The 20,425-nt window shown below is 37.8% G+C and overlaps 1 protein-coding gene across 17 annotated transcripts in view; it reads right to left on the bottom strand.

The window, feature by feature from the left end:
• Positions 1–20,425, bottom strand: part of cnksr2a (connector enhancer of kinase suppressor of Ras 2a) — an 85,294-nt gene that overhangs the window by 45,397 nt on the left and 19,472 nt on the right. For 8 of the 17 annotated variants that reach the window (XM_058765110.1, XM_058765112.1, XM_058765107.1 and 5 more), the window contains exons 3-5: positions 16,622–16,824; positions 10,944–11,049; positions 2,196–2,237 (exon numbers count right to left, since the gene is read on the bottom strand). In XM_058765110.1, the coding sequence (XP_058621093.1) occupies positions 2,196–2,237; positions 10,944–11,049; positions 16,622–16,824 (351 nt within the window). Of the gene's footprint in view, positions 1–2,195; positions 2,238–10,943; positions 11,050–16,621; positions 16,825–20,425 lie in introns of those variants that run through there. The other 9 variants (XM_058765116.1, XM_058765120.1, XM_058765122.1 and 6 more) reach the window with 4 other exon arrangements.

The following is a 20,425-nucleotide window of genomic DNA, read 5'->3' as shown; positions in this document are numbered from 1 at the left end:
GAAGTTAACCAACTAACATTATACATACTCGGTATCGGCAAGTACCAAAAATTAAAGTATCGGTATCGGGCGAGTACTGGAAAAAGTGGTATCGGTGCATCCCTAGTAATCACAACACAAAACATCTATCTATCTATCTATCTATCTATCTATCTATCTATCTATCTATCTATCTATCTATCTATCTATCTATCTATCTATCTATCTATCTATCTATCTATCTATCTATCTATCTATCTATCTACCTATCTATCTATCTGTCTGTCTATCTATCTATCTATCTATCTATCTATCTATCTATCTATCTATCTATCTATCTGTCTGTCTGTCTGTCCCTATACCTACCTATTTATAAAACATTACCACATAGTTATATCTATGCACAGCAGCTAAACTATTGTCATGTTGCTGTCCTTGAAGCTATGACATTTGAAATTTTACACCATATACCATAATGCTTGGCATTTTCACTTTGCTACTGGATTTGGAAAACATGCACCTTGATTTCTCTGCCTAGCATAACTGCAATTATATTGCGATTTGTATTGGCTTTTTAGAGTTTTGTAGCACTTTTTGTTTTATGGTTTCATCTCTCTCTCTCTGTGTGTCTGCTTTCATCTGGTGTCATTGGTGTGTTTGTTTCTCCTCCTACAGTCAGTAGCTGAGGTGGGGTGGTGCTGGGGAATGAAATCTGCTGCTAGCAAGCGCAATGTGTAGGTATTTATAGCTGTGGGACTCAGTGAGAATGACAGCTGTGCCCAGCCCAGCAGTCTGTGGTGACAACAGGACCTGCCACACACACTGCTGTGTGCGAGTGTGTATGAGACGGGAATCTCACAAAGAGCCTAGCTGTGACTCTCTTGTGACTGCAAAGGGAACTTCACCTCAGGGCTTGAACTAGTAAAATACATGTTCACAGAATGGTTACCTGAGGACTTTAAAGCAACAAATGTAAAACACTGTGATGAGGAATCATGTCTTTCAACTCTAAATGATATGTGGAAACAATATAATATAATATAATATAATATAATATAATATAATATAATATAATATAATATAATATAATATAATATAATATAATATAATATAATATAATATAATATAATATAATATAATATAATATAATATAATATAATATATAATGCCGTTTCATTACGGGCATCCCAAGTTCGAATCCCAGATCTAGGACCTTTCCCGATCCCGCACCTCTCTCTCTCTCTCCCACTTCGCTTCCTGTCTGCTCTCCACTTTCGTATCATAATAAGGCAAAGCACCAAAAATACATCTTAAAAAAACAAGGTTCTTATCTGGAAAAAAAACTAATAAGGTAAAAGCACCAAACTGAGACTCGTAAATGTACAACAAAAAATACACCAATAACAGTAAGAAATAGTGTTATTTAATGTAATACAAGGTCTATTTCACTATAAAAAGATCAAGGAAGATTCTTTGGGGCCTAAAATGCAAAGATTTCACCGATCACTAAAAAATGATGACTCAAATGAATCACTTTTCTGAATAGTTCAGTGAAACAAAGCATCTATTCACATCACTGTGTGGTCATAAAATTAGTCGTCAAGAGTTTTTATTAATAATTTGGTTTGGAAAAGTTTCTGTATTAAGTTGGTTGTATAGAGAAATATTATATTATATTATATTATATTATATTATATTATATTATATTATATTATATTATATTATATTATATTATATTATATTATATTATATTATATTATATTATATTATATTATATTATATTATATTATATTATAGATTCAAAGGCCTAAAAATGGTTATTGTACTTATTGTATTAATTTACAACTAACTTGTAATGGTGATATAGTGCAATCTAAAAATAGATTTATCTTTACTACAAAAAAGATCAAGGAAGATTCTTTGGGGCCAAAAAAATGCAGGCGCTACTGAATGATGACTCAAAAGTATCTGTTTGGTAAATGGTTCATTGAAAATGAACATTTACAGTGTCTATTCACATCACTGTGTGGTCATAAAATCAGTCAGGACATTAAATTTTGTCTAGCACACAGAAATAACAGGCAGAGAGAGTATGTGTATGAGCATCCTCACAGTACTTCCTGTAAATGAAGAAATGGGGGCAGAGCTCACAGGAGAAACATTAGAGCTCATTATCAGCCTCATATTGCAGCATAAACCAGAAGAGAAACACTTACCACATGGAGGATCTTATTTTCAGTTTCATAGACGGTGCAGTCCTGCAAAGAGGAAAGAGTAAGATATTACTGTCATTTTAAACAGTTTAGGCCTCTCACGTACACCCTCACCCACACAGAGCGCTTGAGAAAACATTTACTGAGCAAAGTGTCTCTGCAGATGGGATAATCTACCAAACAGCTGGGTCACTGTGTTCAGAAACGTCTCTCTCTCTTTCTCTCTCTCAGATGCTGATCTAATATAGAAAGGTTGAACAGAGGAGAGCCCCGGGCTCAATTTAACATTCAGGCTCTGATGGAGACATTTCAAGGAGCTCCTGAGGTTCCCGCTGGGGGCCGGGACTGCTGTGAAAGTTCATGGAGAAATAGCAAACCTGCAGTGTGACTGTGTTTGTGCAGGTGACGTGAAGGAAACTTCTACAGTTATTTGCTTGTCCATTGGTCATAAACATAAATTTTAAGTACATTGATTATTAATAACAACCATAATCTGACGCTGGACGTGTCTTCATTGGAAATTCATTGGGCAGTTAAACAATTGTAAATTTTAAACAAAATTTTTATTTCCAATGAAAATATATCCATTGATATAAAAACTGCTCCAAATTGGGTATTTTAGAATAATGATACTGTATTTTTTTTTTTAGATGATTTCTATTTTAAATTAATGATGTTCTTTAGAAATTTCTATTATAATTCATTGCGTTTTGCACAAAATATTAAGGAGCACAACTATTTTCAACATTGTTGATAAGAAATACTTTTTGAGCGGCAAATCAGCATATTAGAATGATTTCTGAAGGATCATGTGACACTGAAGACTGGAGTAATAGTTATTGAAATAACAAGTTCTTTTAAGTAGTAAAAATATTTAAGAATATTACTGATTTTACTGTATTTTTGGTTAAAAAAAAATCAAATGTACCTAATATACTGCTACTGCTAATGTAAATGTACGTAATGTTAGTTACTGCTACAACTGCATATAAATATGAATATGTTATAAATATAAACATATATATATATATATATATATATATATATATATATATATATATATATATATATGCAAAACACAATATTTTAAATACATAACAAATAAAAGTCATAATCAGTTATGTAATTGATACAGAGCATTTAAATCAATAAACTCCTTTTATTTTAATCATATGAGGAAAATAATGTTTGGCTGAAGGCACAATGCAACGTGCAGTAGTTTAGTAGTTGATTATAATAGACGTGACATTTGACATTTTTACTGAATAAGGCATAATGTAGTGCTGTTGTGAAGCAGGTTTTTTTCTTGTGGGAGCCAAGTAAGTCATTTAATATTCATAACAGTCCTGTATTATTTCATAAATGGTCAATGAATCATATACATCAACCAAAGAATATGGTATAGTTTTCTATTCATGGAGCAAATGGCTTTATCATTCAAAAAAATGACATTGTGAGGACATTTGTTCCAAGGACAGACGAACAAGATCATAAACCCTTGTTTCATGTATACAGATAAATTGAGAATTTATTAAATATTAAACAAGATGTACTGAAGAAACTGATCTCTGGCCATCACCATGGCAACACCCTCTCTGCTTCCTGTGTCCATCACTGACCCCCAAACCTAACAATGCCGAGTAGGAGGACATGATTCTCTTTTTCTTTGGTCGTTGAAACTATATGTTTCAGTTTCTGCAGCATCTTACCGAGAGGGCTTATTTTCTGTCATCATCTTTGGTGCTCTCACCTGCACCTCTTCTCTTTCATCACAATAAAGTAATAACCAGCTCTCACACCTGAGACACTCGCACAGCCAAAGCCTTGAGAGAGAGCGAAAGAAAAGAGTGTTCCCAGCAAATGAAACCGCATTGATTCATTTCCCTTCTGAGCACCCCTGAGCATCTCTGTACCTATTCTCCAGTGCTGTCACTCAAGCCATGGATCATCACGCAGGATGCCAGTGTGCATATGTGTGTGTGTGTGCATGCATGTGTGACTGGAGGCACGCATAAGACACATGCATTCTCGTGCCACAGTATGGTGTTTAAAAGATCACACAAAAAATGAAATTCTGCCATGATTTATTCACTCAACAACTCACGTATTACAAATCCAAATTACTTTCTTCTTTTACACAAAAGAAGAGTTTTTGAAGAAAATGGACAAGGGACTGGTGCTGTCAAGCTTTAAAATCACAATAAAAAGATCATAAAATTGGTTCTTTTTTAACTATATAGTTGCTTTAAAACGTAATAATACTTAACAATTTTACTGTTTTACTATATTGTTGATCAAATAAATGCAGCCTTGGTGAGTTTTTTTCGATTTTTTTTTTTTTTAAATGTACCAAGTAGTGTATTTTAAATGTAATGTTTGTACTGCTATAACTGCATAGAAATATGCATAATATACAAATAAATACATACATACATACTTTACGTACATACATACATACTAGTGCTGGGCAACGATTAATCGCGATTAATCGCATCCAAAATAAAAGTTTTTGTGTACATAATATATGTGTGTGTATTGTGTGTATTTATTATGTATATATGAATACACACCCATGTATGTATATATTTAAGAAAAATGTGTTATGATTATATATTAAATATATTTATATATCATATAAATTATATTAATAAATATATACATGTAAATGCATGTAAATCTTTTCAAAATATATACTGTATGTGTGTGTCTTTATATACACATAATAAATATACACAGTACACACAGATATATTATATAAACAAAAACTTTTATTTTGGATGTGATTAATCGCGATTAATCGTTGCCCAGCACTAATACATACATAAAAATAGTATACCAAAATCACATCACATCAACATATCTTGATACAAAACACAATTAACACAATGTCAAAAGATATTTAACGGTTATTTACAGTAGTCATTTAATGGCACGTACTGGCTCAACACGCAACGCAACTGACCCGTTCAAGACCCAGAAAGTTGCGGTACTCTCGTGAACATGCGTCGAAGACTGACACGGAAGAGAAGACATTACTGAATAGTTGTTATTTTTGTTTTCTTTGTGCACAAAAAGTATTCTCGTAACTTCATAACATTACGGCTGAACCACTACGTTTCTGGGCCTTAAACATGGTACTTGCATTGCTGTCTATGCGGGGTCAGAAAGCTCTCAGATTTAATCGAAAATACTGTATCTTAATTTGTGTTCCAAAGATGAACAAAGGTCTTACTGGTTTTGGAACAACATGATGGTGAGTAATTTTCAGTTTTTCATTTTTGGGTGAACTATCCCTTTAAAATTTGTGCTTAACGCAAACCTTTAGTGTTGCTTTGGACACTTGGAATATACGTGCACAAGTCATATGGACACTTCTATGGTGTTTTTTTTATTATTAGTATTATTATTTTGCAGCTTGTAGCAGCCACAGACCTTGTTCTCTTTCACTTAATTGAGAACAGCTGTGTTTCACAAAAGAAAGTATGTTTGGAAAAACATGAGGAGCAAATTAATGAGAAATTTTCATTTTTGGATGCAATATTACTTTAAATTATAAGTAAACACCACACAGAGCCAGACGATGACAGAGATAACACACCCAAACTAAAGATAGTGATGCCAGCAGGCGACGCTCATCCATACGGTCTATGTAAGTTACAATGCAATAGTATAGTAATGGGAATTGTGGACATTGAAGCTTTTGTTTAGATGTTTGTGGCCAGTGATAGAATACCAGTGACCATCTTGGTCAAGTGCCCTGGTGGAGAAATCAGATGGTCAAGCAGGTTTTTGGAACATGCTAGACTGGTACAAGATTGTCTACCAACTCAGTCAGGTCCCAACCAGCTGGTGGTCCATCTGGTCAGCTAAACCAGTTTGGATTATCTTGGATCAGTTAATTACCGGCTTGGATCAGGTAGAAACCAGCTAAAAACACACCTGCCAAATAGGAGAGATAGAAATCCGTTCCATTTTGACCAAATCTCACAGGGGCCGATTTGGGGAAAGGGCCCTGCTGGTCCTGAGCACTCAATACTAGTTGCATTAGTTAAGATTAGACCCAGATCTCTGGCTTCAACGATGTAATCTGTCCTGGATTAAGAGAGAGATTGTGTGCAACATTCAGGCTGAGCTGGCTGTGAAAGACTCATCCATTTAATGCTGCTCTTGCTGGCCATGATCTTCTGACCCTACCAGAAATAATCTGCTGGGTACACAAACACACACGCTAACACACACGCACATCACTGCAGGGGCCTTGAATCCTTCTCCTTTCTCATATTTCTCTTTTGTCTGACATGGTTATTTCACACTTATCGTGTTTCCTTTCCTGCTCTGTTACTCACAGACTGCATTACCCACAATGCACACTGCCTCAGTAGCAAATGAGATGCAGTCCTTGACATCCTCAGAGTGCATTCTAAAACATTCCAAACATTCTAAAGACTTTTTAAAATGTGAAAGAATATGGGAAGAGCAGATGTGTGAGAGGTTTAAATAACATTTCATATTAATATCTCAAACGTGCACTCAGTAATTTTTTTCATCAGAAAAATATGCAACAGAAGTTTATTTTATATTGACACTGGCCAAGAACACCATTGTCTTATCAGCTGAGCAAAAATATTACTTAGATTAGGAGATTTAATAGTTTTGAGTATGTGACATTGAAGACAGTAATGGCTGCTGAAAATTCAGTTTTGCCATCACATGAATAAATTAAAAATGTATAAAATGTATTAAATTGACAAAACAGTTATTGTAAATTGTAATAAATCAATATTTCACAATATTGCTGTTTTATTTTTTTTATTAAATAAATGTAGCCTTGGTGAGCATAAGACATTAAGAAATATTACATTTAAATTTTTATTTATAAATGAAAACAAATGGCCCAAACTTTTGAACAGTTGTGTATTTATATAAAATTGCATTCACAATCACAAATTCACAAATTCAAATTTTATAGTAAGAGACTGGTAAGAAACGTCTTAGGTTACGTATGTAACCCCAGTTCCTCGAGGGAACGAGACGCTGTGTCCAAGAACGCTAGGGGAACGCCTCCAGCATGACCGCGCTCTGATACAAATGTAATCTGTCCAAAGGATGGGCGAGACGTCACGGGCGGGTGACGTAATGGCCAGGAAGCATAAAAGCACGTGCGGTGGAACCGGCGTCAGCTTCAGGAATGAAGCAACTGCTCGTAGGGATGCCGGAAGTATGGCTTCGAGACGCAGCGTCTCGTTCCCTCGAGGAACTGGGGTTACATACGTAACCTAAGACGTTCCTCTTCAGGAACTCGAGCTCCGGGTGGGGGTGACAGACCCCCGCTTGTGAGAGGAGATCCCTCCTGATGGGAATCTCCCATGGAGAGCTGTCGAGGAGAGAAATCAGGTCCGAGAACCATACTCGGCCCGGCCAGAATGGTGCTACCAGAAGTAGACTGACCTCGTCCCAGCGCACTCTCGCCAGAACTCCCGGGAGCAGAACGATCGGGGAAAAACGTACAGACGAAGCCTCAGCCACGTCTGTACCATGGCATCCAGCCCCAGTGGAGCTGGATGAATTTAGAGAGTACCAGAGGGGACATGCGCTGTGTACTTACCTGAGTAGCGAAGAGGTCCACCTGAGCCTGGGGTGAAGCATCCATTTCCCGGGCCTCAGCCCCTGCCTCGACGGGATGTCTGCTCCCACACTGAGATGCTCAGGCATGTGAACTGCTCTCAGTGAGAGGAGTTTGTCCTGGGACCACCCAAGGATCTGGTACGCCAGCCTGTACAGGGGGCGTGAACGCAGACCTCCTCGGTGGTTGATGTAAGAGACCACCGCTGTGTTTTCGGTGCTATCGCACCAACACCGGCAATCTCTTAGGTCTGGGAGAAAGTGTTTCTGTGAAACACCGCCAGCATCTCCAGGCAGTTGATGTGCCACATGAGACGGCGAGTACTCCACAGACTGCGGGCAGGGTGAGGGACACGTCCGTCGCTAGTGTACGCAGCGACACGGAGCTCCCAGCACCGGGCCCTGAGACAAGAACCAAGGATGTCTCCACATGTCTAAGGCACGTAGGTACCACCACGTGACCTTGATCATGTGAAGCGGGTTTCCCCTTGGGGAGAACCCCTTGGCCTTGAGCCACCACTGTTGAGTGACTGGTCTTCTTTCACTCTCCTGACTGCCGTGAGGATCGACTCGATCCAAGCAGGGGACACATGTGCCTGCATCGTGGTCAAATCCCACACCACACCAAGATAAGTGGTTCTCTGTAATGGAGAAAGCACACTCTTCTTGGCGTTCAGTCTTAACCCCAACACTTTCAAGCGAGCAAGAACAACATCTCGATGTTGAGCCGCCATCTGCTCTGATTGAGCGAGAATCAACCAAAGTGGATATGCGGATGCCTTGTAGCCGCAACGGAGCTAACGCGGCATCCACACACTTTGTAGGAAGAACCCGATATTGGTGAGCTTCGCCCTCGAAAGCAAACCTCAGGAACTCCCTGTGAGTGGGAAGGATGGAAGGATGGAAGTATGCGTCTTTTAGATCGATCGTGACAAACCCGTCCTCGGACCTGATCTGATCTCGGCCAAACTAGCTGCTCTAGAGATCCTTGAAGGGGGTGGCGAGCATCTCAGCTCCGCTATGTTTCTGGGCGGAAGAAACTGAGATGTGTGCTCGCTGGAACACCGTACGTGGCAGGGTTGGCAGACCGATCTCCTGAGGTCACTGAGGAGAGACGGGCACCGTGTATGCCGCTCTTCCCCAGAGGGGCCGGCCCTCAGAAGTCCTGAGCCATAGGCAGCAGGATGTTTTAGCCAAAGACTATCCAGCGAGAGTGACGGTCCGCAGATCCGCCTTCTGCTAGAAGGCCTCGGCCCAGGAGCGCCACTCTGACTCCAAGAGGGCGAACCCGTCTCCAACCCGTCCGCCAGATCTGTGTGCGATCCCCGCTATCTCATTCGCCGCCGTGCCTCAGCAGCGGCGGACCGGAACCGCGAGATCATACGGCGGGGAGAAGCACAATCAGCCCCTTTTTTTCTTTTTTTCGAGCTGACAGCGCGAACTCCGTTCCTATGCAGAGACACTGCTATAATGACAACCTCGTTCATAATAAGCTTGTGCAAACAATGCTTGTGCAAACAATGCTCGTGCAAACACTGCGATTTTACAAAGCTCATCGACGCCCTTCACGTCCACCTCCTCAGAGAAAAACAGGCGGAGCGTCGCGCCCTCTCTCTGGGGGGAAGAACCCGCGGGGCTTCCGAACCCAGAGAGCGGGCGCTGGATCTGATGGGAAGGAAGAAGATAGGGGCTCGCCCGTCTTCATTCCCTCCACCTGATCCATCTGCAATCCCCACGAGCGCAGCCGCTGCTCCGCCTCGGCGAAAGCAGGCCGGTAACGCAAGGAACGCAGGTGAAAACTCCCTCCTCAAAGAGAGCCCTCTGAGAGTAAGCATACGCAGCGACAAACGCTCACAAGCGGGCAGTCAGCTCCCTCGAGAGCTGACTTCTGCGTGCTCTGCTCTCAAGTAGACCACACACGGACTGTTAGTGAAAAACACAGCCTGTAATGCGATCTGCTCTTGCCCAAGTGCTAGTTTTCTCTGCACTTTAGACATTGTGGAGCTTATTTCAAGTGACAAACAACACTAAATAAGACTCACAACACAGATCGATCGACAGACACACACATAGTAGCGGTTGCTGAATGACAAAAGCTGACGCCGGTTCCACCGCACGTGCTTTTATGCTTCCTGGCCGTTACGTCACCCGCCCGTGACATCTCGCCTATCCTTTGGACAGATTACATTTGTATCAGAGCGTGGTCACGCTGGAGGCGTTCCCTTAGCGTTCTTGGACGCAGCTCGAGTTCCTGAAGAGGAACTATTTGATTAATGACAAAATCATTTTTATTCTAATGACACTAGATTTTAATATTAACGGAAAAACTGCTAATAGCTGTGTAAAAAAGCTGTATCTAAGTGTTAATCTTGAAAAAAGTAAATATTTTCCAGCTAATTTAACCAATTTATCTATTTTTAACAATAATAATAAAATAAATAAATAAATATTTAATTTTAGAAACAGAAACTTGCACTAATTTATTTTGTTATACATGAAAATATATAGCTGCCTTTGTATTTTATATTTTTAATCACTCCATCATATTTGCCAAAAAAGATTAAAAAAAAAACATTTAATACAACATTTAAAGGAATGAAAAAATGACAATTTTGTCATCATTTACTCACCCTCATGTCCTTCCAAACCTGTAAAAGTTTCTTATTTATGTTGAATACAAAAGAAGATATTTTGAAGAATTTTGAAGAACCAAACTGTTGTTGGTCCCCATTGACTTCCATAGTAGGGAAAGAAATACTATTGAAGTCAATGGGGAACATCAACTGTTTGATAACCAGCATTCTTCAAAATATCTTATTTTATGTTCAACAACTCAATTTTAAACTCAGAGAAACTCATACAGGTTTGGAACAACATGAGGGTGAGTAAATGATGACAAAAATTTCATTTTTGGGTGAACTATTCCTTTAACTCCACGTCAGAGCTAAATCTACTCTGAAAGTCCTTCTCCATGCCTAGAGTAGAGCCATATATGACCTACATGAAATATTTCTGAGAATTAGACTCAATTTTTCAAATCATAAGTGTCCATTTCAGTGTGTTTGTTGCATCTCATACAAGACTGTCAAAGTGTTGATCTAGTTGGTTTTGGTTGGTGAATGCCATTACCTGCTGTACTATGGTAGTGAGTTCCAGGCACAGCTGGATCACGTTGTTCCTGGTCACGGAATAATCTGTTACGGCAGCAAATGGCGACCTGCAAAAGAAGTAACACCTGGAATTAACCGTTAGATTATTCTTAGAGCCAGACCCACAAGATGGACAATTTGAGTGTGTTTGCAAATTGTAGATGTGTATATGTTATCCCTATTGACCATCAATGTACTCCAGACCCAGTTTCTCTCTTCCTGTGAGTGACGAAGTGAATGTGGGTCGTGTGTATTGAGGCTGTGTGCTATATATACAGGGCTGTAGGAACATTGGTTCGTCGTTTCCATCCTGTCTCTAAATATTCCTCTAAGACCGCTGGGAACACCAGCTGACGCACGCCCAGAAGCCCCTCACAATTTAAGAAACTCTAACAATCTTTCACCGCTGGGCTAAAAATCATTCATTCAAAGACCTCACAAGCACTCTTATACCACCCGAACACACTAAACTCACTTTCCTAAACAGGATTTGGGATGCAGCTCTCGGCGAATACCAAATCCCCCTTCAAAACTCCGCTCCTAAATGTCAGCGGCTTCACTTGACTCCCAAATATCACTTCGCGGTAGATAAGTACGCCGACAGTGTCTGACCTCGGTTCAAGGACACCTGTCAGCAAGCATGGACGCAGTGGTCAGAGACTTCACGAGAAATGTCTGGAAAAAACCTGAGGGGATGGAGAAGGAGAACGGGAGGGAGAGAAAAGACTAAATGTGAGAGAAAGGATATAGCAAGAAGTTCAAAACCAAGTCATCTAAGTAGACAGAGAGATGCTAAAATCTATGCAGCTCATTCAATTCTCTCCAGGACTGAGTAGACTTTATTACATGCAACCTTTGCTCTTTTGAAGCATTTGAGCACATGCTGCCATCTGGACACGACGGCTCCAGGCTGACAGGAAATCCGTCAGTTGGGTAAAAAGACCACTACCATCTCCTCAAGGCCAGGCCTTAAAGTTTGACCCCATCCTGCTCCAGTTTTTCAATCAATGTGTGAGAGTCTGAGAGCTGGTGGGTGCTTGTAATTGCTTATGCGCTGCTGTCTATCTTCATTTCAAAGATCTTTTTACACTCGGAGAGAGAATCAGAATACTTTCAGCTCCCATCTGAACAAATCAGTGAAAACGCATTAGCACTATTAATGTCAGGGCATTTACATTTATGCATCTGGCAGATGCTTTTATCTAAAGTGACTTACATTGCATTCAAGGTACACATTTATGCAGTTCACAAACTCCGAAGGAATCAAACCCACAACCTTGGTGTCACTAGTGCCATGATTCAAGAAAGAGTTAAGAACCTTTATTTAAGAAACATGATGCACCATTCAAGAAATTTGAGGCTGATACCAATAACTGATAGTTTAACAGCTATTGGCCAATACCAATAATATAATAAATTTCATATATTTATATATTATATATAAAATATAATTAGAATATATTTATATTTACAGAACCCCATCACTTTTTTTGCATATATATGTATATAATATTGTGATACCTAAATTTACCATTTAAATTAATCAATTTATTTCTAGTGTGTTTTATTTTTAATTTTAAAAGAACAGAACTTTAAAGTTATTCAGTATTATTTAGTATTAAATGCTTATTCAGACCTGAATTAAAAGAGGAATGAATGTGAAAACAGCTGAGCTGTGTATAAGACAAAAACTATAGGCCTTAGTTAGAGTAGACGCCAAATTTAAAGTGGCACAAATGATAATGAGGCTTTGAGGAACAGAAGCACAATGTGTTCAGTACGCCTGATGTTGAACATTGTCTTCTCACCAATTTCAAATGGGGAAAAAAAGACATCAATGTTTAGTTGCCTGAATTATCAACAGTCAAATTGGCTTGTACTCTGACTATGATCTAATATGATGGAAACTCCTTTGCATTCCAATAAGCCCCTCCCACCAGGAGCTCCACCCACAGTGTATGAGAATGAGGGAAAGCCCACCACAAACCCAACAGAAGCAGCCAGATACCATTAAAATGATGATCACCGACTTGGCAAGTGGCAGAGGAGAGCCGGTGTCAGGCTGGATGGATATCAACCAATAACACTTAAGGGACCGAGACTCTCAAGTCAGTCATAATGTCTCTTGGCTTCAGATCCATTCACCTGCGTTAGTGTAACTCCATTCCTCCCTCTCTCTCAGAGTTCCTTCTGTTCTTCTACTATGTCTGCAGGGGAGACGACAGCTCTACTGGGGACTCTTTTGGCAGAGAAGAGAGGCCAGGGAGCGTAATTAGGCCAGCATTAATGAACGAGGGGAACGAGGCACCCCTCCCAACTGGTGGCCTTGTTCCTACAGCGTACGTTCCTGATTATGGGCACTAAAACTCCGAAACCTCCCTAACCCAAACACTGACTGGCTACAAGTTCACCTTAGTCAGCAAGCTGATGTGGATAAATCCTCTCAGCTTGATCCCAATCCAGACTGTGCCAATGTGAACTGTGTGTGATATGGACCGCTCTCAGCTCCAGGATCAGAGAGCGGGGTGGCGGGTGCCCGGGCACAGCAATAGAGAGATAGAGTTCTCAGCAGGGTGAAGCTGAGAGGATATCAAATGCCGTATGATGGAAAGGGTCCTACTGTGCAGTGCTATCCCAGTCCAGAGCTTTAAGCCAGGCTCAGTACCAGAGGGACCTGGACCGAATCAAGCAGCTGGGTGCCAAATGGATCATTCAGCACAAACCACTCGCCTGATTTACCTTCATTTCGAGATGAAAAAGTAGAAATACTGCAGCACTACAGTCTATGACTTAAGTGTCTTATGAGGTGTTTAATACTGACAGTGATTTTCTGCAACAAAGCGACTGGAAACGATTAATTTGCAATGAGAGCTGGAGAAATTTCTAGCGAATGAGAAGTGAAGCAGTACAACGACAACCAATTTGTGTACTCTCAGTTTTGTTTAACACATTTAAGTTATTTTAATTACTGTGCCATTGTTTGCTACAACAAATAAGAAACTCTCTGCTGAATAAATAAGCTTTCCATTGATGTATGGTTTGTTAGGATAGGACAATATTTGGCCGAGATACAACTATGTGAAAATCTGGAATCTGAGGGTGCAAAAAAATAATAATATTGAGAAAATCGCCTTTAAAGTCGTCCAAATGCAGTTCTTAGCAATGCATATTACTAATCAAAAATGAAGTTTAGACATATTTATGGTAGGAAATTTACAAAATATCTTCATGGAACATGATCTTTACTTAATATCCTAATGATTTTTGGCATAAAAGAAAAATCGATAATTTTTAACCATTCAATGTATTGTTGGCTATTGCTACAAATTTGCCCATGCTACTTATGACTGGTTTTGTGGTCCAGGGTCACATTTTTATTTTTGCTATAAATATTTATATTCTTTCATTAATTTTACTTTTTAACTTTTTAACTATACAACATTTACAAAATTTATATACACATTTTTTTATTTAAAACAACAGAATATGATGCAGAACATTACTGATTGTTCTTACTGATAATTTCAAGTCTATAAAATAATTTTTTGCTAAAAATCATCAAATCTTGCAATAATGTACAATATATGATAGAAAAGTGAGTGGTTTTTGGTGAAGAACAAATAGTTCTTGAAATATCTAGAATCAAAAAAATAACTTGTTAATTTATCTTTCTATATTGACACTCAAGCTTCTTTTAATAAGATAGATAGAATGATAGAACGATAGAACGATAGATAGATAGATAGATAGATAGATAGATAGATAGATAGATAGATAGATAGATAGATAGATAGATAGATAGATAGATAGATAGATAGATAGATAGATAGATAGATAGATAGATAGATAGATAGATAGATAGATAGATAGATAGATAGATGGATAGATAGTTCTGTTTATAATATATTATATGCACAGCCTTCAAATATTGTGTTGGACAGTGGGGGTTTTGAATAAAAAAGGTTGAGATCCACTGACAGAGAATCAATGATGTGAAATGTTCAGTGAAAACAGAATTCCTACAGATTTTTCCTCACAAAAAGCACCAAAATTGTGCACAGACTCCATGTGGATCTGCTTGTGAGAAAAAATTACAACCACTGGACAGAAATGTTCAATTTCTCACATTCCTTACATATCGCTCTCTCTGAAAAATTGCTCATCAATACATTATAAAGAAATCACAATCTAAAGACAACCGTACATGAACGGAAGCCATGTGGTTAAAACCTTGAACCGAAAGAAGCTGAGTTACAGAGAGAGAAAGAGTCTGTGTTATATAAGACCTCTTCACTCATACTTGTACCTGATTGCTGAGGGGAGGAACACAAATCAACATGATTGAATTTGAGCAGACAAAAGCTGACCTCGCACACACTACACAAGAGACCCCAAGTCTGTAATTTCTGCCCACCCTGCCACACAAAGTATCACTCCAATTCTCAGTGCCATCCCTTGACTGGAAGGAAGACCGTGCATGACATGATTTACACAAGCAGGAAGTGTTCCTGGATCAACAGCCTCTGCTGTTCCTGGAATAACACTTCAGGAATCACAAACGCATCTCTTAACCTAAGTCCAAAATCAACGACCAGGAAGGAACAACAAAGGATGCTAATGCAGGAATACGTCTTAAATCCATACTAATCTATAAAAACCATGACTAAAACTCTCATAATTTCATAATGTACAGTCTGGGGTCAGTAATACATCTTAAATCCATATTAATCCATAAAAACCAAGATTAAAACTCATAATTTCATAATGTACAGTTTTGGTCAGTAAGACTTTACGTTTTTGAAAATAGTCTCTTATGCTCATCAAGGCTGCATTTATTTGATCAAAAAAAATTGTTTTTTTATTTTTATAATATAAAATAACAGTTTTCTATTTGAGTGTATTTTATGTGTAATTTATTCTTGTGGTGACAAAGCTGAATTTTCAGCATCATTACTCCAGTCTTCAGTGTCACATGATCCTTCAGAAATCATTCTAATATGCTGATTTGCTGCTCAAGAAACATTCCTAATTATTATGAATGTTAAAAACAGTTGTGCTGCTTAATACGTTAGTGGAAAACAGTATACATTTCTTTTCTAGATTTTTTATTTGAAATAGAAATCTTATAACATTAAATGTTATATGTCTTTACTGTCACTTTTGATCAGTTTAATGCATCTTAGATTATGACCCCAAACTTTTGTAGTATTCAAGATCTAATTACTCAAATATATAAATGTCAGATTAATCACTTAATAACCTAGCTAATCTAGTAAACTGCAGATGTAGATCTATCACTATCAAGTCACTAGAAATCTCAGTCAGTTGCTCACGTCACAACAGCATTGTACATCTGATTATCAACAACGAAAGATGACAAGACTCTGGAGCTCAGAATAAGCCCACTATTAACCTTTAAGGTCATACTTTAAATCTTTATTTGATATCAAATAACCTTTTCTAGCTTTTCAGAGGAGTCCATTTCTAAGGAAGAGGGCGCTGAATTTGGCTATACTCCAACAAGTAAGGCTTTAAAACCTTGACACATTATTGCGGTTGAATTTGAATTCAATTAAATCGAATATGTGTTTATTTATGTTAAGTATGTATTAAATCATGTATTGATTTGGTGTGTATGTGGCTCTTAGCAGGACTAACCTATCCAGCCAGGCCAGAAGGCTCTTAGCAGCAGCGATGAGGTCCACCACAGATGTGAGGAAATCGTTGGGCAGCTTGCGGGTCGTCCGGCCGTCGTAATGACCACTACGTCTGCGGCCCGTGATGAAGTTCTGCAGGTTTTTGGCAGAGGCATTGAGCTTATGAGAGAGAGTTTTCAGGTTTTCGGTCTCCAGCCCGTAGTTCTGTCAAACAGAAATAAAGACAATGAACTGTTTTAGTGACAAAACTGGTTGGCAAACAATTGCAGGAATGACTCAATCAAAATTTCTTTTCGTTTCCCCGCTGTTCTGTCTCCATTTTAGATTCACAATTCTCCTCTCTCTGTTTTCCATTTCAGTTTTATTGTGCTTTATTGGCATGACAGAAGTTGTACATTTGTAATTGTGCAAACTGTGCAAGTAAAACTAGAAAAGGAAAGTTTGCTAAAACAAATTCTGAATGTTAATTGCCTGGAAAAAATATTGTTTTAAATTAATTAAAAAATACATTTTAAATTGTAATAATTATTTTAATAGGATACAATAAAATAAAATTATATTAATTTAATATATTTTAATAGTTAAATAGTTTTAAATTAAATTAAATTGGTTAGGTTAGATTAAAGATGAAGAATAAATTGTAATGGATTACAGTACACATAAATTTAGTAATATAGACACAGGCACAAAGCACATCTTTCACTGGCAGAGACTCTCTCTCTCTAACTCACACCCTCAAGATCACTCAGAGATCCCAAATGAATATTCAGCACCTGGCAGAGAGAGAGAAAGAGTGAGTGCTTCATATGCAGAGGTGCGTTGAGTGGGTGGAGACAGAACATAAAGTTCAGGCTATGAATAATGCACTGAGAGTCTCTGCTGCCAGCTGATAGGAGCTTACACACGCCACGCTCCGCACTGAGATAACGCAATAAGCTCAGACAAATCTGCATATCTAAATCTGACAAAAATCATGTCAGAACAAAGCCAAAAAGCACTCTTTAGTTTTCACATACGCACATTTACTTCTATAGGCATCTTTGGCGTATCTTAAATCGAAACTGCTGATGTCTGTGTTTGTGTGTTAGAGCGAGGTCGCAGCAGGTGCCTTTGGCAGAGAACCAAATTACCTTGTTCCTGCATAAAGAGCACTGATCAAGGGGCAGAGACTGATCAAACGCAGCATTATGCACATACATTCAAGAGCACAAATACAAATTTGTTTTTCAATCCATTGACTTTTAACTCTAACCGTAACCCTCACAGAAATCTTTTTGCATTATTAGAAGGTGATGTATACGGTGACCGGGAGGGGACATGTTTGAATCAACGTGATAGGTCGTGGGCACGAGATATTAATTAGTCGGAACGTCATATTAACTTGTGGAAACATGATAATATGTTGTGGCCACAAGATCATTTTGTCGAGGCCACGAGATGTGAAGTTGTGGCCTCAAGATCATATGTTGTGGGAACAACATCCTTTTCTCTTGGCCATGACTTCTTATGTTGAGGGAACGATATTTTTCTCATGGCCACGAGTTTATGCGTAAACAAACCTGTGTCGTCATAGCAACCTGGGATTATCAGTGATGGATGAAAACATTTTTATCCATCCCACAGTCTTGTAAATCCGTTAACTGATTGTGTCTTTATACGATCTATACTTTACCTGATAATTAATAGTTATATAATTTTATATATACACATTTTATTTCTGATATAAATAAAAATATAAAACAAATTATAACATAAAATTTAAATTAAATATATACGTGTGACCCTGGACCACAAAACCAGTCATAAGGGTCAATTTTTTGAAATTGAGATTTATACATCATCTGAAAGCTGAATAAATAAGCTTTCCATTGATGTACGGTTTGTTAGGACTATATTTGGCTGAAATACAACTATTTGAAAATCTGGAATCTGAGGGTGCAAAAAAAAGCTAAATATTGAGAAAATCGCCTTTAAAGTTGTCCAAATGAAGTTCTTAACAATGCATATTACTAGTCAAAAATTAAGTTTTGATATATTTACAGTAGGAAATTTACAAAATATCTTCATGTAACATGATCTTTACATAATATCCGAATAATTTTTGGCATAAAAGAAAAATAATTTTGACCTATACAAAGTATTGTTGGCTATTGCTAGAAATATGCCCATGCTAGCTATGACTGGTTTTGTGGTCCAGGATATATATATATATATAAATGATGTGTGTGTGTACCTATTGATAAACAGTAATGTTACATTATAGAATTTTTATTATATAAAGTATATACATAAGATATATTATAATATTGAAATACATAATTGTTTTTCTAATCCTATCTGAATAAGCACAACAGCATTCATTGTTATTATTTGATCAAATAATGAAAAGAAACATATGTAATATTTTATAATTTAATGAATTTCCCTGATAAATAATAGTTATATAATTTGATATATACACATTTAATTTCAGATATAAACAAAAATATAACATTAAAATTAAAAAATGAAATATAAAATTATAACATTATTTATCAATTAAAATAAACATTGTGTCTGTGTGTGTATTTCTATTGATAAATAATAATATATAATACACTTATATATATATATATATATATATATATATATATTACACATACAGTTTAATATTTTATTTTGTGTTGTTACATAAATACATAAAATAACAGTCACCATTTATTACTATTATTTTTGTATAAGAGTTGCTCACAAAATATGTTAATGGCTTAATAAACACAAAACGTCTTATTTAAAACATACAAATGGAGAAAGGTATCTGTGAGGGCTGTTTAGGGGCTGAAGATAGAAAATATCATTAATTCAGCATAAAACAACAGAAGTCAATAGAATGTGCACACCATGATAGAAAAACTGTGTGTGTGTGTGTGTGTGTGTGTGTGTGTGTGTACTTGTGCTACATTGTGGGGACCGGCCTGCATTCCCCACAAGGGAAAAAAATATCAAAAATAGTAAATGATGTTTATCTGAAAGTGTATCAATGCAAACAGGTTTTCTGTAAGGGGTAGGTTTAGGGTTAGGGTTGGGTTAGAAGATAGAAAATATTGTTTGGTCAGTATAAAAGTAATAGAAGTCTATGGAAAGTCCCCACAATTCACAGAAACAAAATTGTGTGTGTGTGTGTGTGTGTGTGTGTGTAAAGTGTGCATCAAGTTCAGTATCTCCTCTCACATCAGTAGGAGATCGATGAGAGTAATGTGTTCCATCTTGTCCGAAGAGCAAATCCCACACACTCACTCGCAAAGTACAAGTGCAGGTAATAAACACACACCTGGAACACTAAAACAGGTTTGTACAACACACACAGACTCACAAAACACACATTAATCAGCTTGTGAGTGGAGGGAGATGGGGGAGCAGACTATGTGGGGGGCATCGACGCTCAGAATCCTCCATGCTAATCGGTTTAGAAGCTCTCTGCATGAATGCAGCAGATAACACACACCACAATGACAGAAAGATAAAGCAATATGGAGGGGAAGAGCGAGATAAACAAATAAGTGAGAGAATGACAGCCTTTGAGAGTTTAGAGAGGCGGGAAAGGAGAGAGTGGGCCGCTCTGTGTCTCTGAGGTCAATATGCTGTCAAACAATAAAGACTCAACAGTTCTCTGGCTCCATCAATATTTGTGTGAGTTTGTGTCTGCGATGGTTTCAAAGACACCTAACAATGGGGAAACGGTCCCTTAGTGAATTAATACCATGCTCACAAGACAATGCCGCAGGAAGCTTCATTGTTTACAGTGATGAAGTAATTTTCTCTAAGC

The sequence above is a fragment of the Onychostoma macrolepis genome, chromosome 24, assembly GCF_012432095.1.
Source record: "Onychostoma macrolepis isolate SWU-2019 chromosome 24, ASM1243209v1, whole genome shotgun sequence".
In the NCBI taxonomy this organism is placed as follows: domain Eukaryota; kingdom Metazoa; phylum Chordata; class Actinopteri; order Cypriniformes; family Cyprinidae; genus Onychostoma; species Onychostoma macrolepis.
This window is presented reverse-complemented; position numbering and strand designations above follow the sequence as displayed.